The sequence below is a fragment of the Pecten maximus genome, chromosome 11 (assembly GCF_902652985.1).
Source record: "Pecten maximus chromosome 11, xPecMax1.1, whole genome shotgun sequence".
NCBI lineage: Eukaryota > Metazoa > Mollusca > Bivalvia > Pectinida > Pectinidae > Pecten > Pecten maximus.
Genome location: NC_047025.1, coordinates 17151346 through 17176331, shown reverse-complemented (window position 1 = coordinate 17176331; position 24986 = coordinate 17151346). Strand labels below are relative to the sequence as shown.

At 36.6% G+C, this 24986-nt stretch overlaps 1 protein-coding gene across 4 annotated transcripts in view; it reads right to left on the bottom strand.

Annotated features, from left to right (window-relative positions):
• Window positions 1-24986, bottom strand: part of LOC117337141 (kinesin-like protein KIFC3) — a 76497-nt gene that overhangs the window by 34055 nt on the left and 17456 nt on the right. For 3 of the 4 annotated variants that reach the window (XM_033897967.1, XM_033897970.1, XM_033897968.1), the window contains exons 3-5: window positions 22268-22388; window positions 21208-21273; window positions 517-605 (exon numbers count right to left, since the gene is read on the bottom strand). In XM_033897967.1, the coding sequence (XP_033753858.1) occupies window positions 517-605; window positions 21208-21273; window positions 22268-22388 (276 nt within the window). Of the gene's footprint in view, window positions 1-516; window positions 606-10057; window positions 10971-21207; window positions 21274-22267; window positions 22389-24986 lie in introns of those variants that run through there. The other variant, XM_033897969.1, reaches the window with a different exon arrangement.

The following is a 24986-nucleotide window of genomic DNA, read 5'->3' as shown; positions in this document are numbered from 1 at the left end:
AGCAGCCTTTGGGTATGTCTGTTTAAACTTGTAAGGCGTTATTAGATTTCTTGGAATAAGATGAAACAGATTTTCAGTCACTTGGGCATTCACAAAAGAATCAGTATGAACACAATATAATTCCTCTCCATTTATACATATTGATTATCAAATCATACTTCAGACAATATATGTACTGGTATAGTTCAACAATTCATTGAGGTAATGTAGGTCACGCCATCTAAAGCGACCTTGACCTTTCCCTCCTGACATTTAAAATTAGGGAACAAGTATATCCAGTTTCATAAGAATATGCTGACATGATCTACACACAACTTAGTTTGTTATGTAATCCAAAGTGACATAAAAAGTATGAAGTTTTAAAGAAAGAGGATATTTTAAGGTCTGATATGCAGTGATACTATATGAGAGCCAGCTGAATCCTTTGATTAGAAGGTACAATTGTGTTTTGTTTAATGCTGGATTTAATGTTGGCTCCTGTAAGGACTGGAAACCATTATATAAGAAACAACATACCTTGACTTTGAATAGGAGTTCATCCCGCTGCACATTTCTTTCGTCCAACTCCCTCTGAAGAGCTCGGTACTCCACCAGGGAAATGTTGGCTGTCAACAAACAAGTGATATATTCTGTATACTGTAATGATACAACAAAATGGCTACAACAGTAAGTAAACATATTACAGGCTAGTTTATCATAAAGACATGAACCTCCATGTCTGACCAAACACACCTGTTTTGGAGTTATACTCCAGCAGCCAAAAAGTAAATTTGCCTGTTTCCACGGTAACACAAAAAGTACAAAATTACATACATATTATACAAAAAAAACCCCCAAAACTACACTTTTTCAATCCAAATTGAAAAGGCACTATTAGAAAGGCAGCTTATAACTAAGTTTAGGTGTAGTATTTACATTGAGATTGATACAGGCATAATCCACATACAGCAAAATTAGCATTTTATGTATCCAAGTGCAAAATCTTAACTACGAAAGCACTTCAGCTTACTAGCTGTACAAAACTTCAGGTAGACTGATTTAGAGTTTTAATCTCTCAGTTGCAATGTTGCAATTTTGTTAATCTTTTTCCTTGGTAACGGAAAATAAGGAATCAATAAGAAAACTCCATAGGAAATTAAAAGTACATGTAAGGCTGGTAATTTTTATGCACTTATATTTTCTATTGATCGTACAATTATCACATTACCTGACACAGCTAGGAGATCAATACTGGTACAGTGGGTGTGACATAGATACACATGCAAATGATGGTTTTATGTATAGTAAATTAAATATGTCATACACTGCTCCTTAATGCTATTCATCAACTGTGTGGGTAACTTAGCATACAGCAATCTACATTACACTAGGAGACACACCAGATATCTACAATATACAGACCCACATGTATTACTTACTCCTGTCTCATACTTAATGCTTAGTAGCTGCACTTCTTGAATAATATATTTTTAGCTAAATTCAGAAACTTGAGCTATTCTTTTCCCCCCAAGTTCTGACAATGAAAGGCCTGTGAAGATAATTACTAGTTTATAGTGTAAACTATATATACATGTAGTTGAATTATGTACATCCCTGATTTAAATTATCTTCAAACATTTGCTTTAGAATGGCTGGTCAACCATGAACTATAGTCATTTTTTTAGAGATACATTTACTGGCAGTAAGAATCATGTGACAGGACTCTATTGGAGTCTGGAAATTCAAGCTACTACTTAAATCAACAAGCATTCTGTGAGTATTGCTAAACCAATACATGTCCCCTACCGGCTCCCTCAAGTGAAAACTTTAGCCAAATTTGAGTAAAAAAGTTTAGGCAAAACTGAAACATGATCATTTTATGAAAATAAGTTCATTCCAAACAAATTACAATGTGTAAATTCAACTCTATTGAGAATACAGAGAAAACAGTTAAGTCCATAATATGGAAAAAACAAGAGGCCCATGGGCCTTAACGGTCACCTGATTTTTGAAATATTTCAGTAAATTTGAATGAAAGAATGAATTTCAAAACAAATAAAACAAATGATAGTCAAAAATGTGATTTCCCTATAACTATAGTAAAGTTTATCCCCTCCCATGGGGCAAACGAGACCCCAGGGCTAGGAAATTCACAATTATGGTAAAGCACCTTAAGACCCTTCGATCTGTGAAGAGTATTTAATTCTACCTTATTTGGGTTGTAAGAAGATTTTTGAAATTTCAGTTAATTTGACCCTTTTTGGCCCCGCCCATCAGCCCCTGGGGGTCAGTCAGGGCCAACATGTACATCAAACTGTCATCCCAAGCTGATAACGTTAACGAAGTTAGAATGAATTCCAATAAAAATCCAACAAATAATAGTCAAAAATGTGATTTCCCTATATAAACTATAGTAAAGTTTACCCCCTACCCAGGGGCAAACGTGAGACCCCAGGGTCATGAAATTCACAATTTTGGTAAAGCACCATAAGACCCCTTCATCTATGAAGAGTATTTGATTCTAACATTTCTGAGAGTAGAGAAGAAGATTTTTGAAATTTCAGTCAATTTGACCCTTTTTGGCCCCGCTCCTTCAGCCCCTGGGGGTCAACTAGGGCCAACATGTACATTCCATCAAACTGTCATCCCATGCTGATAATTTGAACCAAGTTAGAATAAATTCCAATAGATATCCAACAAATAATAGTCAAAAATGTGATTTCCCTATATAAACTATAGTAAAGTTTACCCCCTACCCAGGGGCAAACGTGAGACCCCAGGGTCATGAAATTCACAATTTTGGTAAAGCACCATAAGACCCCTTCATCTATGAAGAGTATTTGATTCTAACATATCTGAGAGTAGAGAAGAAGATTTTTGAAATTTCAGTCAATTTGACCCTTTTTGGCCCCGCTCCTTCAGCCCCTGGGGGTCAACCAGGGCCAACATGTACATTCCATCAAACTGTCATCCCATGCTGATAATTTGAACCAAGTTAGAATAAATTCCAATAGATATCCAACAAATAATAGTCAAAAATGTGATTTCCCTATATAAACTATAGTAAAGTTTACCCCCTCCCCAGGGGCAAACATGAGACCCCAGGGTCATGAAATTCACAATTTTGGTAAAGCACCTTAAGACCCTTCCATCTATGAAAAGTATTTGATTCTACCATATCTGAGAGTAGAGAAGAAGATTTTTGAAATTTTAGTCAATTTGACCCTTTTTGGCCCCGCCCCTCAGGCCCCTGGGGGGTGGGGACCATATAATTCACAATTTTGGTTCACCCTCAGCCATGGAAGCTTCCTGTAAAATTTCATTGAATTTAGTTCAGCAGTTTTTAAGAAGAAGTTGAAAATGTAAATTGTTTACGACGCACGGCGGACGACGCACGACGCCGGACAAAAGGCGATTGCAATAGGTTAACTGAGACTTCGTCTCAGGTGACCTAAAAATTAAAAAATTAAAATAATTTTTTCATTTTTAACTGTACAAAAGTAATGCCACACACCCAAAGAATCCCTTATGCAAAGAATCAGCATCCTAATACCATTATTAAGTGAATGGTGTGCCATTATAAAACTTAAACCAAAACTTTAACCGGACGGACGGACGGACAGAGGCAAAACCTATAGTCCCCCCGATTTCACCGGTAGGGGACTAATAAACTAAATCCAAAGTATTATAACTACATTATCTACAAAAAATATGGAACAATTAAACTTGATTTGTATAATGTCTGTCCAACATGATGCATATGACAAATTATCTTAACACACACCACTTGGTGATAAGTTATAGGATTCCTCCTAGGTTTAAATAGTAGTTAGTATTAATACATTCATGTCGAGGGATTGGAGTATTTGATGTTCATTATTAGGAGAGAGTTATAATTAAGCCGATAGATTCGTGTGTCCAGTAGTCATGGGGATAAACGTACCATCAAGTCATAATCAATTCATGACCTAAATATGTATCATAAAAACAACCACTTGTGATTTTATCAATATCTCTCCTTACATAGAAATTTATGAAAGAAAAACAAGCTATTAATGTTGATATTTCACCGGAAATTACAAAACAACTCAAATTCAGCCAAATATTTATCAGTGTTTGTCGATCTTCACTAATTTTTTTTAATTTCAAACATTGAAATTTGAATTCCCCACAAATACAAGATTTAGGTACCTGTCATTGTCAAATGGTAGATTTAGATATGTGTAGGTGGGCACTTGTAATCCTCATGTTAAAGCTACCAGGTACAGTATGGCAACCATACATCACCCTGATATGGGGCAGAGTTAATATTGATTATTTCCCACTTTGACACTCAAACCTTGCTTAGTTTGGCAAACATGCAAGGTGCAGCAAGGCATCAACATTAACTGGAATAGTTTTACTGTTGACAGTGAACAAGTAAACAGGGTTCTAATCATAGCCAGATCATTTACTCTCTATTCATAGCCTGCCAATTCTCTCCCAACACACCAGCCACACACTTCCAGACTCTATGGGGTATCTCATTCTCTATGGAGTAGTATCTCAGTCTCTATGGAGTAGTATCTCATTCTCTATGGAGATATATATCTACTGTCTGAGAAATGTTCATAATCTCACTGATGAGGAAAATTACAATTTTCTGATCAAATCAAAAAAAGTGCAAATCAAAGATTGTCTAATATCCCTAATTAAATTTCACATAAAGGTCGATGTCTAGGTTTCGAAAAATAAGTAATTACATAAACATAGATGGCAATCTCTGACCGATCGAAATCCAATTTGACAGGACGAGATAACAAGCAAATGAGGCTCTCATATATTTCCCAGTCATACAATGCAAAAGCTGATTTTCTGATGCAAACAAAAATGGCAGAACGAAAATGTGTTTGAAAGAATACTATAAAGCAGCTGCCATATAAGAGAAAACAAATATTACACAGACAATATCTTCAAAATGCATTAGGAGGAAAGGTATGTCATCAAAGAAGAAACACAGAAACCTTCCTCCTACTTGATACTGTACATATTGGTAGTAATTAATAATCATCAATTGGAGTTTTATATCTCTATATCACAGCAACATGACCGTCTCAAAGCAGTTCACAAATTATCATCCATGGTTATTGGGCCTTTATATAAATAGCGACCAGCCCAATGTCTTTCTCAACTCTCTGGAGAGCATGCAGCTGGAGCTGCCATATCGGCACTAACAGCTTACACACAACATTTCTTACACTGAGCTACCACGTACTCATTTACAGCCGAGTCGACTGGAGTACAACAGAGTAAAGTATTTTAATCGAACTAGCAACCCTTCAGGCAGGTAGACCTGCGTCCTACCACAAGACCATCTCGCCTGTGGGTACAGGTGGGTGAAAGTCTATTTTTTTTGTATGCTTATATTCCCAGTGTCACATCCCTGCATGTCTTATACCTGATATGTTATTACATGGGTGATGACCACCTTTAAGGAGCATTTAATTCAGTCTCTACAGAGAATCATCTCCATTCTCTACTGACAAATATCTTCAATTTCTGTGGAGAAATATGTCAATTCTCCACCAACAAATGTCTTCAATTTCTACAGACCAGTATCTACAATTTTTTTTTTTAGAAATCTCTACAAATTATACACGGGAAGTTAAGCTTTTGTTTGTTTGTTTGCTGAGTGCATCGCCCTGTGAAAAGTCAGGGTCATTTTGAGGATGAGTCTACTAGTAGTAACTGGTGACTACCTCACTGAACAACATACAGGAGGCCTGTCACATGCCAACCAGAGCAATTAGGGTAAATGTCTTGCCCAATGACACAACCATAAGGGCACAGACCAACCTGTTTCTCGACAGAATTACAAACTGACACAGGGAAAGGTAGTGTTGAACAATAGTACATGGCCAGCACTCTAACCAACTGAGCTGCCTCAGCCTTGGAGAGCTAGGCATATCATGAGGAACCAACATACAAAAAATTGACAAAAGAACTTTCTGAGAAATGGTGAAATTATGATAATACGGTTAGATGGACAATGGACCACAGATCTAAATGAAGGGTTATTTTAACAGCTATACTCACCATCAGATGAAATATACTTCGTGTTTTAATAAATTCTACTTTGCTTTCAAATTGTTACATTTATGAAAAAACAGAAAAGATTGCCAAAATGAGTCACAAAATGAATTCCCACTACTTAAAAAAAAAAAAATATTGGAAAAATATATCTTAATAATATACCATGTAGTCATATGAAAAACATAAAATATGTACTTAATATGTCACCTTTTCAAACCATTTTATATTTTCCTATCAAAGTAACATTAAAAACAGCTGCATCAGATTCACATCATTCAATCATAGATGATTCAGCAGTTCAATAAACATAAGCTTGGAACCTGTGATTCTCCGTCAAGGCTAGTTAAATAAGAAAATCTCTAGGTTTTGTCATCAGGTCAATCAATATACATCCATACTTCATCTGACAGAGTTTATCAAAATAATTCATTCACAAAACTCTGTGATCCATAGATTTTATTGCCAAGCATGTATTTTAAAGTCAATTTAAAAAATAAATATAAAAATGTATTCTATACACAATTACTGACGGATGAAGAAAACTACTGCGAGTTGAAGAGAGCTGATGGTTGTAGAAAACTTCTAATGGTTGAAGGTTTACAAGAACTAATGATGATTGAAGAGAAGCTGAACTACTGATTGTTGATGAGAAATACTGATGTCTGATTGGAGTGAACTAATGATCATATTGAAGAGAATTATTGATGGTTGAGGAGAATAAACGATGGATAAAGAGGACTATTGATGGTTGAGGAGAATAAATGACGGATAAAGAGGACTATTGATGGTTGAGGAGAATAAACGATGGATAAAGAGGACTATTGATGGTTGAGGAGAATAAATGCAATCAATGATTGCGAAAGCTCACTGGCGGCAGCAATCACACTATGCATTCATTTTTTATGTATGTATAAGCATGTCATTTTGAAATTGTATGTCACATAATATCGCTCCTAGACCTCTAATGGATGTATAAACCAAATAGGAAGGGTGTGGACTTATAGCTTTCCAAAACTTTAAACCCCCAAAATCTTAAAAGTGGGTTTTTGTGTCAAAAAATGTAAGTCCACTAAATGGTAAAATGCCAAAAAAAAAAATCACAAATATTTTCTGCATGATTTTGCCACAGCATCACTCCTGGACATCTAATGAATGTATAAACCAAATAAGAAGGGTGATAGGTGTATACTTTTGGACTTACCCCAAAAACTTTAAAGTGAGTTTGGTGCCAAAAAAGATAAGTCCACAAAATGGTAAAATGCGAAAAAATCACAATTTTTTTCTGTATGATTTTGCCATAACATCACTCCTAGACCTCTAATGAATGTATAAACCAAATTAGAAGGGCATGAGGTGTATACGTTTGGACTTACATGCTTTCCAAAAACTTACTCCAAAAACTTTAAAGTTTTGGGGTGGGACGTGGACGCGGACGCCGGGGTAACAGCATTAGCTCTCGGTTACTCGTAACCGGTGAGCTAATAAACAATGGACAAAGAGGACTTTTGATGGTTGAAGAGAATTACTGATGGTCGGAGAGAACCAATGTTTGAACTGAACTGATGGTTGATGAGAAATACTGATGGGTGAAGTAAAGTACATATTTTGTACATGCACATGATGTAGTAATATTTGAATACTTACAGAAAAGAATTACTGATCATATTTTTATAGCCAACAGATCTTCCTCCTATTGCAATCAGCAGTGATCTTATCTTCTGGCTCTACATTAAGAGGGAGAAGTTAAATACCAACCACAGCATGACTAGCATTATTGATTCTAACACAAACACATTAAACACAAATTAAACAATAATGTTTGTGGTTGTTTACAAACTCATTAATAATCTGAAGTTAAATGTGTTAATATTGTTTACATTATTATTGTAAAAGAGTTTATTTTTGGGGGGCATGTATGTAAATTATTCAACTTCCAATATCTGTATTCTCTAGATCAAATTTGTGTGGGAGATGATTTGATAAATGTTGTCAAGCTTATATACACCCACAGTAAACCAAAGTCAGGTTATATCACTAACACTGTTCCCAATAAGGGTGGGGCTCAGCTGTTTATTGATTTCACTGAAATTAAACTCTAAATATTGCGGGGTGAAATTGCCTCCTAGTCCAAACTTGCGAATCTTGCATGATTTGGATGCCAGCTTTTTGCTAGTCAGTTATAAATTAGCACATTTAGAAATTTAAATATTCTTCAGAGCTTTAAATCGAAGCCTCTTGTGATTAGATTTACATTGTTGTTTAGAATAGAACCTGATTAATCTTGTGCAGTTTTATCAACAATGAATCAGTCCGAAGAAAATCAGTTTTAACTTTAAAACTTTTAATCAACACTGTACTTTGAAAGGACATCCAAATTGGTGCAATTAATTGGTTGTGTTTATTTTTTTATGTGTGAATATTTTTTAGTGTAAATCATCATTGTTCAATTAAGCCTAGAACAATTTACAGGTGTATTACTTCAATAGCAATTTATCTCAGGCTTCAGAACTTGTTTTATATAGCAAAACTTGATTTGAAAGTCAAAGGGTAACTAAATTACATTATTTTGTTTCCTGCTATGCATTTGACATATATTTGGTAAGTATATATATATACATATATAGGTCACTAGTATAGTAAATAATGTTGGGAGGAAAAAATATGGTCGCATATGAGAGGGAGTCGTTTAATTTCATGTGGTTGCTAAGGCAGGTTTGACTGTACGGAGATAAAATTATTTGAGAGATGGCAAAATATCAGGCCTATTGGTCTTTGAGAACTTGAGAAGATTCTTAAAGAGATTTTCCCTATTTGACCTTGAAAATACTGGTAGGTCAAGGTCAATTATATGAAGGAACTTCATAGCACTCTTTCCTAGAGACCCACTGATAAAATATATTGAAAGGTCTCTGGGTCTTCTGGAACTTGAGATGATTATGGGAGTTATCAACATATTTGACCATTGTGACCATGAAAATAGGTCAAGGTCATTTATATCAGGAAACTTTATAACACTACATCCTAGGTACCTGCTATGTCATGTGAGCTAATAAAACCAGTACCATACCACTTACATTAAGAAGCAATAAACTATAGCATCACTGTATATTTAACACAATCCTGTCATATAGCATTTCAGGAGTATTTTCTTTATCTAAGGACTTACATTTTTTTTTGCAAAGTTAAGATGGCATTCACAATTAACAAGATAACACCACAACCTATCTAAGTCTGACACTGAACGTATTACAGGTATACAAGAGAAACATTTTATTCCAGCCTGAAAGGTTCCACAGGTGTGTACATACTATCCTGACAACTCAGCGGAACACCAAGGATGTGACCTTTCCACACCTGTGTACAAAATATGTCAATCAATGTATAAAGGATGGATTTTTGACTGTTAACTACATCAATCCATATACTGAAGTGAAAATCTGAAGCCTTAAAATTGCCTTGTCAAGTGACTTATAACAGTCATTCCTTTGTTATGTTTTAATTTTAACAGTTAAAGCTAATAAATCATCCCACAGATCAACTGTGTGTGTAATAAAACCACAAACACAGCATTGTAGTAAACAAACCTTCAATAATTAATAACAGGTGCCCCACAACTGGAATCTCATTAACTAACGCTTTGTTAAATAATTTAAACAACAATCAGCAGGAAGTAAACATCATGTGAAAAAAATTATCACACTAACGACTTAAAGAAACATTCTAACAAAAGCATACGAAATTGTTAGCATAAACATTTGTACAGCACTAAAATTCTGGAGAATGGGAGAAACACAATGGACTGTTAGCGTATAAGCTCAGGCGATTGATTATGTAATGGAATGATGTAATATTTCATGGATAATGGCTGTAGCAACTCCTGATGTTAGGAGCACTCCCAATTCTGCATGCGACAAATTCTAATCAATTTTTCCAGTAAAAGACATAGCTAGAGATAAGACCATTGGTGACCCTCTGGTACCCTTATCTGTGGTCCGGCTCTACTGACCTTGGTCATCACAGCTGAGTTTGGACTTCTCCGGGGGTCCGTTGGTAAATATGTATAACCGTTGTTGGGTACTTCTATCCTTGTACTTAGGATTACAAAAACATAGTCCTGTATGTCGCAGGGTCACTAACATGTTTGTGACGATAATTGATTCCACTGCAGCCGTGTCTGAAATTGTACGGACTCTCACACGTACAGTACCATAGCTATAGGGCTACATGTTGGGACTAAACACAGAACATTGCAATTTTGTCTGGAAAACGGCTGTCTGCTAACATCCATGGCTTTTCATTCAAAAACAATAGTTGCTCGATATATTCCAGTCTAGTCTGGCTTACAGATACATACAATGTATGAAGAATTTAGGATCCAAGAACGGCTTTTCTTATATATATCAGATATCACTTCAATACTGAACTGATTGAACATCACACACACATGTATCAATACTTAGGAATTTCATTTAACATTTCAAAATGTTTGCAGATTTTGTAAGTTCCATCCTTTGAATCCCCAGATCACAATCTCAGTAAGATGTAAGCAGGGTTAGACGTGCCCACAATTCTGCATCAATAACACCATTTCCTTAAACACCACCTCACTGTTACAGTAAAATGTAAAAACAAGAAACTTTCTGTCAGTGACAAACTCCTTCCGTGCACAGATAAATCTTGCTCCTTTGTATTCTTGTGAATCAGGTAATTTTTTTACACACGTGTCTTCAACAACCATCCACAAGTAAGAGCTTCAGTGCTATACTGAAATCTTCACCCACTAGGTAAATATATCGTACCGAATACCTTACAGATATTACACAGTACAGCCCCTCGTCAAGAAAGCTTTTAAATCGTGGGTAGTGACACTTCAATCAGTAAGGTTACTCAAAGGCAAGACTTCAAATGGGTTTATCAGCTCAAAAATTCTTCCTTTTGTCAATGTACCTGAAGTGGACAATACTACAGCACTGTAAATCTAACCTGACTCGAGTAACATCAAGGTTGGATGTCACCTTCACATACACTAATTCCTGTATGGAACTAAAAGTCACTCACGCATGAAACAACTACTGGGGGTCATTGTAACGCAGGTTTTAAGTAGTGAGGAAGTTTATTTTGCACTGTCAGGTGAGGACAAATTGGGCTACTGAATATAAAGAGGCACATAAAAGTTATCAGATAGCTATCAGATCAAAATAAAGGTCTAACTGTGACTGGTCACACCTGAGTAGTTCCGGCCACCTTGGCGGTGGATATATATACATGAAGTGGACACTAGCATATGATGGGATCTATCATGACATTAATTTACACCTAAAGGTGCATAAAAACAAAGATAGTAGCATATCACCTGTATGTTATTTACAGAAAACTTGTCCATGTTACCATGTCTCCAAATCACAGGTATATTACACCACAGGTTCATCTGGACTTTTATAACCAATATCACAAAAATGGTGATGGTATATATATCTCACCTTCCTGAGAAACACATAAACCCCCAGACAGAGGGATCTTACAACTTGGATCTCCATCTGAAGTGGCATAGGTTGAATTAATTATCTACAGACTGAACTATTGAAAGCCTCATTAGGAACCAGGTATAAGGCCTAAGGAGACCTTTATAAGGAATGTGTCAATTATGAGGGAGATCTTTACAAGGAATGTGACAGGTATGAGGGAGATCTTTATAAGGAATGTGATAGGTATGAGAGAGATCTTTATAAGGAATGTGACAATTATGAGAGAGATCTTTATAAGGAATGTGTCAATTATGAGAGAGATCTTTATAAAGAATGTGTCAATTATGAGGGAGATCTTTACAAGGAATGTGACAGGTATGAGGGAGATCTTTATAAGGAATGTGATAGGTATGAGAGAGATCTTTATAAGGAATGTGTGAATTGTGAGAGAGATCTTTATAAGGAATTTGTCAATTATGAGGGAGATCTTTACAAGGAATGTGACAGGTATGAGGGAGATCTTTATAAGGAATGTGATAGGTATGAGAGAGATCTTTATAAGGAATGTGACAATTATGAGAGAGATCTTTATAAGGAATGTGTCAATTATGAGGGAGATCTTTACAAGGAATGTGACAGGTATGAGGGAGATCTTTATAAGGAATGTGATTGGTATGAGAGAGATCTTTATAAGGAATGTGACAGGTATGAGAGAGATCTTTATAAGGAATGTGACAGGTATGAGGAAGTGTGACAATTATGAGGGAGATCTTTATAAGGAATGTGACAGATATTAGGGAGACCTTTATAAGGAATGTGACAGGTATAAGGGAGACCTTTGACAGGTATAAGGGAGATCTTTATAAGGAATGTGACAGATATTAGGGAGACCTTTATAAGGAATGTGACAGGTATAAGGGAGACCTTTATAAGGAATGTGACAGGTATAAGGGAGATCTTTATAAGGAATGTGTCAATTGTGAGGAAGATCTTTATAAGGAATGTGACAGGTATGAGAGAGATCTTTATAAGGAATGTGTCAATTGTGAGGAAGATCTTTATAAGGAATGTGACAGGTATGAGGGAGATCTTTATAAGGAATGTGACAGGTATGAGGGAGATCTTTATAAGGAATGTGACAGATATGAGGGAGATCTTTATAAGGAATGTGACAGGTATGAGGGAGATCTTTAGTAAGGAATGTGACAGGTATGAGGGAGACCTTATAAGGAATGTGACAGGTATGAGGGAGACCTTTATAAGGAATGTGACAGGTATGAGGGAGATCTTTATAAGGAATGTGACGGGTATGAGGGAGATCTTAATAAGGAATGTGACAGGTATGAGGGAGACCTTATAAGGAATGTGACAGGTATGAGGGAGACCTTATAAGGAATGTGACGGGTATGAGGGAGATCTTTATAGGGAATGTGACAGGTATGAGGGAGACCTTATAAGGAATGTGACTGGTATGAGGAGACCTTATAAGGAATGTGACTGGTATGAGGAGATCTTTATAAGGAATGTGACAGGTTATGGAGACCTTTATAAGGAATGTGACAGGTATGAGGGAGATCTTTATAAGGAATGTGACAGGTATGAGGGAGATCTTTATAAGGAATTTGACAGGTTTTAGAGAACCTTTATAAGGAATATGACAGGTCTTTGGGAGATGAACCTTATATACACTATTTGACTAGGGAGTGTTAATATGTTATGAAATAAATGTAATATACTGCTTTAATATTTTACCCATCATGCTATTTTTTTCAGTTTTAGTACAGACTATATATATATAGTCCCAGGTTTCCCAGATGACTGTAAGTGTAACACGACGTACATTACACCCACACAGGGTAATATCAAAGTCACCAATAGAAATCATAATCAAACAGATAGCACCACTAACTTATCTCAGCTGTATAAAAGCCGCCATATATTACTGTGTCTGTATGTACATACAGATCAACTCTGTAGTGATTACATTTTATACCCGATACCTGTCGTACATATCTATCTTGTTCCCTGTTTGTAGTACATGGTGGGGGAGTTCTGCCACGCCTTAGTTTGAAACTATAAAGTATATGTAGCTGTCAAAATCTCAATCTAAGAGAAACCAAAAAGTATTGGCAAGATAGAGAATATGTTATCTAATTTTTACAATTTCAATCTCTTTTATATTAGTTAAATCTGAAATAGGATATTTGATTAAAATTTATTAGGAAAATGAAATGAATAAAACATACCTGGTACATAGAAAGTGAATGAAGTATGTGAACCAAGGAAGGCTATTACATTTATTCATAATGTGATATAATACATATTTATCACAAGACTAAAACCTACCTGTCTAGCAAAAACATAGTTTCCTTTTGTATTGTACATGTGTCCATTTCATAAAAAATTTATTTTCTAGTCACAAATAGAATCTGACCTAATAACATCACCCAACAAGATGATTAGAGCATAGCTTAATATTTAACACATATATATGTATATGACAATAAGCATAGATCACCAAGCAAGTTGACTAGAGCATAGTTTGTTTAACTAATAAATGACAATCAGCATTAAACACAGAGGCCTAGCTATCACAGCAGGTGAAAACTGGCACGTCGGGTACCCATTATATTAACCCACAGGAGGTTCTAGGCATTATGTAATATATATATAATATTCAAGGTATATTTCTTGATCTGACTGCTACATGCGGGGAGTGGGCCAGAGGCATCAAATCTGAAAAGTACTTAATACATAGGCCTGGTATGGCAATAGACTGACAAACATACAATGATATTTTTCTGAGATGTGGAGGGCAGTTTCTTTGCAGATAAATCTATTTTCCACAGGTGTACTTCACAAAATCCTGAGTAAAATGTATAAAGGGATTTACTATAGAATTTTCTGGATCACATAGCTGGTTCAGTCGTAGGGCCAAGTCATAAATATCATAAGACAAAGCTTAAAGGTAATAACACTATTGTGACATCATAAATATTTCAACTAAAAGTGGTACATCAATCACAACAAGCAAGGAATTGGCTGCCTATGGTTTCCTTGTCTTTATTGGTGTGGCCTATCGGCTACGCCCAAACATTGGGCTTCATATAAGGGCCATGGACATTGCATGGGCTTCATTAGGGCCATGGACATTGGGCTTCATAAGGGCCATGGACATTGGGCTTCATAAGGGCCATGGACATTGGGCTTCATCAGGGCCATGGACATTGGGCTTCATTAGGGCCATGGACATTGGGCTTCATCAGAGCCATTGACATTGGGCTTCATTAGGGCCATGGACATTGGGCTTCATCAGGGCCATTGACATTGGGCTTCATTAGGGCCATGGACATTGGGCTTCATCAGAGCCATTGACATTGGGCTGTATCAGGGCCATAGACATTGGGCTTCATCAGGGCCATGGACATTGGGCTTCATCAGGGCCATGGACATTGGGCTTCATTAGGGCCATGGACATTGGGCTTCATTAGGGCCATGGACATTGGGCTTCATTAGGGCCATGGACATTGGGCTTCATCAGGGCCATGGACACTGGACTTCATCAGGGCCATTGACATTGGGCTTCATTAGGGCCATGGACATTGGGCTTCATTAGGGCCATGGACATTGGGCTTCATCAGAGCCATTGACATTGGGCTGTATCAGGGCCATAGACATTGGGCTTCATCAGGGCCATGGACATGGGGCTTCATCGGGGCCATGGACATTGGGCTTCATCGGGGCCATGGACATTGGGCTTTATCAGGGCCATGGACCTGGGCTTCATCAGGGCCATGGACATTGGGCTTCATCAGGGCCATGGACATTGGGCTTCATCAGGGCCATGGACATTGGGCTTCATCAGGGCCATGGACATTGGGCTTCATCAGGGCCATGGACATTGGGCTTCATCAGGGCCATGGACATTGGGCTATATCAGGGTCATGGACATTGGGCTTCATCAGGGCCATGGACATTGGGCTTCATCAGGGCCATGGACATTGGGCTTCATCAGGGCCATTGACATTGGGCTTCATTAGGGCCATGGACATTGGGCTTCATCAGGGCCATTGACATTGGGCTTCATTAGGGCCATGGACATTGGGCTTCATCAGAGCCATTGACATTGGGCTGTATCAGGGCCATAGACATTGGGCTTCATCAGGGCCATGGACATGGGGCTTCATCGGGGCCATGGACATTGGGCTTCATCGGGGCCATGGACATTGGGCTTTATCAGGGCCATGGACCTGGGCTTCATCAGGGCCATGGACATTGGGCTTCATCAGGGCCATGGACATTGGGCTTCATCAGGGCCATGGACATTGGGCTTCATCAGGGCCATGGACATTGGGCTTCATCAGGGCCATGGACATTGGGCTATATCAGGGCCATGGACATTGGGCTTCATCAGGGCCATGGACATTGGGCTTCATCAGGGCCATGGACATTGGGCTTCATCAGGGCCATTGACATTGGGCTTCATTAGGGCCATGGACATTGGGCTTCATCAGGGCCATGGACATTGGGCTTCATCAGGGCCATAGACATTGGGCTTCATCAGGGCCATTGACATTGGGCTTCATTAGGGCCATGGACATTGGGCTTCATTAGGGCCATGGACATTGCATAGGCTTCTTCAGGGCCATGGACACTGGGCTTCATCAGGGCCATGGACACTGGGCTTCATCAGGGCCATGGACATTGGGCTTTATCAGGGCCATGGACATTGGGCTTCATCAGGACCTGATTATCATTGATAACCAGTAGACTACACCAATATAAAGACAAGGAACACAGTGCCTAGTTTGTTGCGATTGATGTACCCCTACCATAAGGTATCAAAACGAATGACACTGGGACTAACCTATCCACAACTACTCTTACTCTTGGACATCATAACTATGTGTCAAGGCTTTTTCTCCCAAGTTTGGGATAGGGCCTTTTTGCCTCATTTAGGGAAGAAAATTGGTGAATTGGGAAAGAGTTTCTAGGGAGTATTTAACTGCTAATTTTGGGAAGTTGGCCTAAATAATTTCAATTGGTAATTGGGCCCATTATCGGCCCTGAAAAGCCCTCAGAAAAAGCCTTGTGCATGACATCACAATAATCAAATTACGTTGCATGATTGTCTCTGCAAAAAAAAGCATATTGCTCAGGTCGTAATTTGCCTCTCTTCTATAGGGAAATCAATTTCAGAGTTCTCACTTTAATATTCATTCATATGAGTTACGTGAGAAACAGAATCCTGTAATCATGGCTGTATCATATTGAATTTATTAAACTTGTTTAATAGTAAATGGCACTCGACTTATTATAGGCTTGTGGCATATCAAATTGATAAACTAAATAACACAGCTACAAATGTAAGATCCTGTATTTGTACCATTAAATGCTGACATAATACTGGACTGACTATACAGGTACTGTTGACTCATCCAATACAATAAACATGATGTGGAACTGGTATTGCCCAACCTATAAAACAGATTCTATCTGACCAGCAATATTCTACAAAGCTGGAAAGTATCGGGACAGTAGACCCAGCTTAATCCTTGTGTACATAAATCAAGCCGGCATCTGACTGCCTATATGTCTTTTGTCTGCATACATTCCCGATTCCAGATAAACGATGGCCATTTCTGGGTGAGCTGTAATTTTCAGTAATAATTCCCCGGATGACATCTCCTTCTGTAGACACTACTCATTTCAGTTTTATATGACTCTATGTCTGGGAGGTTCTCATGTACAGTATAACAAATATTGTCAGCCAATATACAACAAAAGTTGTCTTTTTGGGGAGTCCTTGATGATTGGACCTGACGGTACTTGACAACAGTTTCCATGGTAATATCTATAAACCCTACACTTAAGCATCAATACAGAAATGCCATACAAGAAAGTCATAAATTTCTTTATCACATTTCACTACAAAACAATACCTGTGATATTATTATTCAAGTCAGTATTTTCACCATACAGCTGGTCACAGGGCCACCATGCCAGCCAACCCTATTGTACAACTATTTCGTTTGTTTGTTTGTTTTTGTTTAACGTCCTATTAACAGCCAGGGTCATTTAAGGACATGCCAGTTTTTGGAGGTGGAGGAAAGCTGGAGTACAGTCAGTACCTGGCAACTGTCCCACGTACATGTAGGTTTCGAACTCGCAACCTAGAGGTGGAGGGCTAGTGATAAAGTGTTGGGACACCTTAACCACTCGGCCACCGCGGCCCCTTTGTACAACTTACCCATTGATTTATTGAAGTATTATGGTCACTTTATAGATTAATTGTCAAATCTGAAGAAACTCTGATGAATGACTGAAAATCTCAACCAGCTGTATACACATTGATTACTTATACCCATTCTATATAATCAAGACCCTCAAAGCTCTACTGAATGCTTAACAATGGAGGACTATTGATAAAAGATGTAGTAAAGTATACTTCCATTCATGGGGTGAGAAAATTACACCGTCTGAACAGAATTGCATAACTGCGTTGGTCTCTCAATATTTAACAGTCATTGTGTAAGCACAGTTTGAAGTGCATTAAGTACTTCAATAAAACTTTGCAAAAGCATAGAAGTTTTAATTTTTGTCCACATCACCTGAATAGCATGTTATACACCTGTTTTTTATCATTTTTATCAAATCTCTTGAAAAAACAAAAACTAGAAAATGTAAAAGACATACCGGTAATAAATGCCCCCACCTTGTAACCCTTGAATACATTTTTACTAAAATCCACGAAAAAGAAGTTGGGAAGTGTTAAAATTACTCAGTTTCTGTATGGTAGGTGTGATCTTGGCTTTAACAATTAGAAACCTGAAGCACAACGATGTCTGAAGTCTACTCATAAATAACCTTTGTAAAAAGTTTGACCAAAATCTGAGAATGAAGTTGTCGAGTGCTTATACATTGAATTGGGATAGGTTGGGATGGAATTGGATGTGACAGATGGACATGGGCTATACTATATATCACTCATTTTATAGCGGGGGTACAATAAGTAGTCACTTCACATCTGAACAACTATTATAATATCTCCAGAATCTGATAAATGCTTGGCCTCAGGGTACAGAACTTGGACTAAAATAAACAATTCTTCTTTTGAAATTAAATGTATGAAATTTCTGATAGTGTAACACTACTGTTGTTTTTTTGTTTTGTTGGAGAACCCTCCCCTAGCTTGTGAAAACATTTCATTGGTACATGCAATTGCACTGTACTGAAACTTTTATAGCAAGATACAGTGCCGTTTCTTTAAAAATGAAAGAAAGTGAACATTTCAGTTGATTTTGGGTGCTGGCCTTGCCTCCCTATCCTTGAGAATCCCACAATGTCAAAGTACACAGTTCTTCTGTCTCAATCTGACATACATACATTGGTGTATTATGTGTTTATAATATAATGATACAGTAAACAGCTTAGCAATCTGATAAAAGTTTATTCTTAATATTACATGCATTCAATTGATTTTGTATATAAACCCATTATACCACTGACCGTATTGTAAAAAGGATTTTAACGACAGCCACAACCAAGGTATACAAGTTGTATATATGTACATTCAATACAGCTTTAAGTAGACATGACAGGTTGTCTGCCCTTGGCCAGACTAATTCTTTGTCTGGAGAAATACATCTTCCATTGATTTGTTGATTGCCTAAGATTTACAGAGCTTCCACAGACACACCAGGCCTTGATTAGGATATTTATGGTGTCTTGTATAGCAATCATTATGGTACCAGCCTCTCATCACCAATACCTCACCACAACTACCAGTACAAATGGTTACTATCAGATTTTAACCAGACCAAATCAGTTGAGAGCAAGTCAATACTGTAGGTAGGGACTAGTCTGAACCATTCCACAGGTAAAGGTTAAATTATCATCTAACGGACAACTCATATGTACACTTCATGGATCACTCTTTATTTGTAAACTATATGATATAACCAATATGTTGAGGTAAAGTATAATCCATCATGTTCTTATTTCAGCTTAGAAGTATGTTACACTATATATAGATGTAGTTTATTACCATGTGTATTGTGTAGTGTCCAACATGATGCTTTATATAGGTAACACTTGACCATGCTATATATATGAATAACATAATATCAGGATATCCAAAACATGATGATAGATAAAGCATCATCTCAGGATATCCTAAACATGACTATTTCATCTCAGGATATCCTAAACATGACTATTTATAGATATAGTATCATCTCAGGATATCCTAAACATGACTATTTATAGATATAGCATAATCTCAGGATATCCTTAACATGACTATTTATAGATAAAGCATCATCTCAGGATATCCTAAACATGATTATTTCATCTCAGGATATCCTAATCATGACTATTTATAGATAGAGTATCATCTCAGGATATCCTAAACATGACTATTTATAGATAAAGCATCATCTCAGGATATCCTAAACATGATGATAGATAAAGCATCATCTCAGGATATCCTAAACATGACTATTTCATCTCAGGATATCCTAAACATGACTATTTATAGATATAGTATCATCTCAGGATATCCTAAACATGACTATTTATAGATATAGTATCATCTCAGGATATCCTATTAAAACATGATAGCATAATCTCAGGATATCCTAAACATGACTATTTATAGATAAAGCATAATCTTAGGATATCCTAAAAATGATGATATATATAGATATAGTGTAATCTTAGTTATCCAAAACATGTTGCTTAAATAGAGGCATGGCCATTCAGATCCTCCAGGGAGATGTCAAAGATCATGCCTTAAGGAGAATTGGGAATGAAAACAGTGGAAATAGGGTTGAAATAGCGAGAAAATATTAGAAATCAAGCACTACTAGGCCACAAGGTGGGTACCCAGATCAACTTTCTTAAGTTACCATGAATATTTTTTATATACTACAGAAGCAACAAAATTAGTGGATAAGATCAGCTGTTTCCATAGCAACACAAAAAAGGATCTGAATTGAAAATAACCCAATAACAGATAGACACTACAAGGTTGTTGATGATGTTACTGTGAATGAAGGTATGCTTCAGAAACAAAACTTAATAATGGCCTTCACTACCTATAGCTGTTTCCATGGTAACAGGAAAAGTATCAAAATTGAGAGTACCACCATATAGCAAAAGGCACTACCAAGGTTGGTGTATATATAAACCTTTGTGAAGTTATCTTAAATGAGGCCCTTAACTCACATCATCCAACTATTAAGTTCACGTCGGAGATCAGCGATACATCCGTGGATTTCTTAGACACAACAATCTACCTAACAGAAGACGGCACATTTAAGTAGCCGTATTCACAACAAACCAAAGACTGTCAAATAACAATCAAAGATGTGAGTACTCGCCCTTGTATAACCTGAAATAACATTACGTCATAATTAACAATCAAAAGTTATCCTCCTGAAGAGTACTTCAGGGGGACTTTCATGTATAACATTGTCCTGATGAAGACAATGCGACTTGGTCGAAACTAGTCGACAAATAAATTTTAATCTTAACAGTGTACGCGTGAGTATGTTGCGGTTATTATCCCTGATTTAAATGATTCTTGAGACACTCTCAAGAAATAGAACCCTTTTGTATATTACCGGTACTGCATGTCAGGTACACACACATACAACACCACTAGAGCTTGCTATAAGTCTATACTTACCAGATGGATTGAGATTTTCCTGGTCAGAATCAGAATCTGACTGATTGTCTGTACTGTTGGGATCATCTGAAATAAAAAGTATTGTTTTCCATCATCAACTGCCGATTATCATAAAAAATAATTCAAGTTAAATAAATTGTGGCAGTGCTATCAGATCACTTTTCCATTTCTAATCTTGTAAAAAAAAATCACAGGAATGTAATATAACACAATGTAACAACAACTCACAAGGACAAGAACTCTCTCTGGAATGAGGTAAATGTTATGCCTATATGATAACATTATTATTAAAGGGACATTCCTTCGTTTGAATAAAGTGTATATTACCAAAATGAAACTTAATGAGAAAGGCGTATTTTCCCCAAGTAGTAAAAGCTATAATCTTTAAATTAATACGGCAGTTTTACTCTCAAGGGAAACCAAAGTGCTTCAAGCATCAAATCATAAAAATGCTCAAGAAACGCCATTTTTCTGTACATTTTGGCGTTACTTTCGTTATTGGTAGGCACAAAAACTCATATAATCCTCATTCGGGCATAGACTTTATCAATAGAAACTTTGCACGATTCTGATGTCCGAACAAAGGAATGCCTCTTTAATAAGGTGATTCAAAAATGTTTAAGTGGTGAAATTTTGAATTTTTAATAATTCCTGAAGTAACTGATGAGGTTTCCGAGAGACAGATCCGTAGTTCATGCATTAGAGGCATTTTTCCACTAATTCCTTTACAATCAAAGAACAAAACATTCTTTCTTCACAATCAAAAAGAAAAGTTAGTTTTATAAAAGCATTATAAAGAAAGGTTCCATCAGGGAGATGTAAATTGTTCTTATTCTAGCATGTATTATAACTACAAAGTAAATGATTTCTGACATCAGAAGATTGATCTAGGCCATCTCAGTGACCTGGAAATATCTGATATATTCACAACATACACAAGTAAACAGTGTTACAGTTTAAAAGTGTTGATAATTCAACAAGTACAACTGTAGGGGAGACAACTCCATCACCTTTCCATCAGCACTGAACCTTCAGCTATACCTGTACATTTCTGACCTACCATTAAGTCCTAATTGCTGCCTCCAGAGTTCTGCCCGGGATGGAGATGGCATGGGTTTACCATTGGTTCCTAATACCCTGGGGCTGTAGGTCATAGGGGTCTTGAATACAGGCTCCAGGCGCTGCAGAAACAAAAAACAGTCACCACTTTGATTGAAATTTATTTGTTGAGAATTATTTTGGCAAGTTATTTATTATACAGAACTTAAGAATATTATGACAAGAAAAAAATCCCAACTCTACAGATCATCAATTGGTTGCAAATATTGTACATGAAAACGTCGACCACTTGGAAGAAGAGTCTTGAGACTCGAAGTGTCATCGACCCTAAATAAAGTATTATTATTATTATGATATATACATTGTATATATATTTCTATATTGATCTTAAGCAAAGATGCAAACATGAATGGTATTTAATTTTATAGTCACAAATTATGGTGACAAACGCAGTTGCTGACATTTAAGTTTTATAATTGTGTAATCTGTGTAGTACATGTCTAGATCAGGAAATCGATGATTGACCTGATTTAGATAGTTTGATTAGTTTATGTGAATCATAAACATAAAGCCCAATACAGCATCAGAATCCTAAAGATAAATATGATTGAGCATTTCTGCTATCCAGCCTCCTTATTGACATATGGATAATCTATACATCATTTACAGTTACTTAGAAATGGACAAAACAATGATTTTTTAAAACCAGTAACTGGTAATCTACAGAGCCTGTTTCTATCCCACCCTTCCCTTCTCAGAGGTACACCAAGATATGAGTCAGGTCTAGATCTATATATCTAGCTCCACTATCATGATCAGTCCAGCAGCAGTATCAACATGGCTGATTGCCTTTTTGTATCAATATTGTACTTATTTGATGGAAATAACTCTAAAGGCACTTGCTATTAAAGGGATGTCATCCATACAACAGAATAAGGAGTGTAAAGGACTCTCATACTATCTAAAACACATCGTTACAATGTGATCCCAATTCTAATGAGTACCTCTCTACATGTAATAAGTGTTATGGTAATGTGTATACATGTACATGTATGAGTAAATGCTGATGTAGAGGTGTTTTGCTTGTTATCAGTCTATATTTCTAACAGCTCATGTATGCCATACAACTTGAATACTACAAAAGAAAATTGATAATAACTGGTACCTGACCAAAACTCTAGTCTATGTATATAGGAGGAGTTGAACCTCAATGACAAGGCTATTCTGATGCTGACATGACCTTAAGAGCCAATAGCTATAGGCCTGCACACAAGCAACTATTCTATCTTTGCCCATGATATTCAAATATGGTTGGCACGTTCAATAATCTGTTTATTGCACATGTGCATATACAACATTCCTCAGGAATCAGCAAATTCCCTGATTTCTTTCTTTGGTGAATTTAGTCATCTTCCATGATTATTAATGCAATTGTCAGTCAAGTTAGTCAACTCTACAATTTAAATGCTCCTGAAGAACCTCTATTCAGCTTATGAGCTATCTTGAAGGGAGACCATTTTTCCCCTGTGATGACTTTTCAGTTTTGAAATCAGCAGCAACATTTTCCTACTTTACAGACTAAAACTCAAGTTAAACTAACTTTACACACAGAACATATCAAACTATGAGATTTTACATTCATGGTTTTGTCAAATCTGGGTCACAATCACTGTGTGTTGTAAGAATTGTCCCTGAAAAAAGTGAAAGGTTGACAAATATTATGATAAGCTTTATTCACCAACCCAAAAAATGTACATATCTTTATAATTATTCAGTCATATAACTATTCAGAATTCTATTAAAGGTGGGTTGGCCAATTTGCTTTTGGTGTTTATCACCATGCTGGATTGATCAGCTGATTGATACAGAATGGAAGCTAGAACAGTTAATGCTTTTATCTATGAATAGGAACAAAGTAAGGGTGGAAGTGAACAAGAGATTTTATCTACTGATGACAAAGATAAGTACTTCAATGAACTGCCTTTCAGACCGGACAACAAAAGCTTCATAGATTTTTTGATTGGTTATTTATAGATTAAATGGAAATTGGAATCACTTTATTAGTAAAACACACAAGACACTTTATAACGACTGGGTGTCAACCAAAACAATAATGACAACATTTCCAGAGACCATACATCGCCGGATTCTGCTACCCGAAACCTTTTCAACGATCATAAAATTTGTCAGATTCTGCTAACCTGAAACCTTTGCAGCGATCATAAAATGCGTATCAAATTTCTGAAAGCTTTTGTAATTAATGCCAATAAACTCACACAATTATGAAAATAAAGCATTTATGGTTTAAGCACATGAAATTTTCATAACAATGTATAGAGAATGCTAGTTTAAAAACTATACCTACTTACTGGACCAGAACATTTTGCTATAGAGTTTAATACGGAGGCATAAGCTGTAACAATGAAATGATTCAAGTTGTATAGCTAAGCTGCAAAAGATATTCTATATCTCCTGAATAAACAGATAAATTAGCTCATCAAATATTCACCACACAAAACTGTATCCTGATAGTCTAACAGCTATAGTCACAGTATTGATTAGATATTCACACCATTCATAGTGTTACTCTAATTTCAAGGATTATTTAATTATTCATATATACCTGTCTGTCGTAAGTACCTCTCATTAGAGTCATTACACCTAAAAAACAGGTAACAATTTATGTCTGTTCTGCTGTCCAAAATGTTTTTAAAATATAT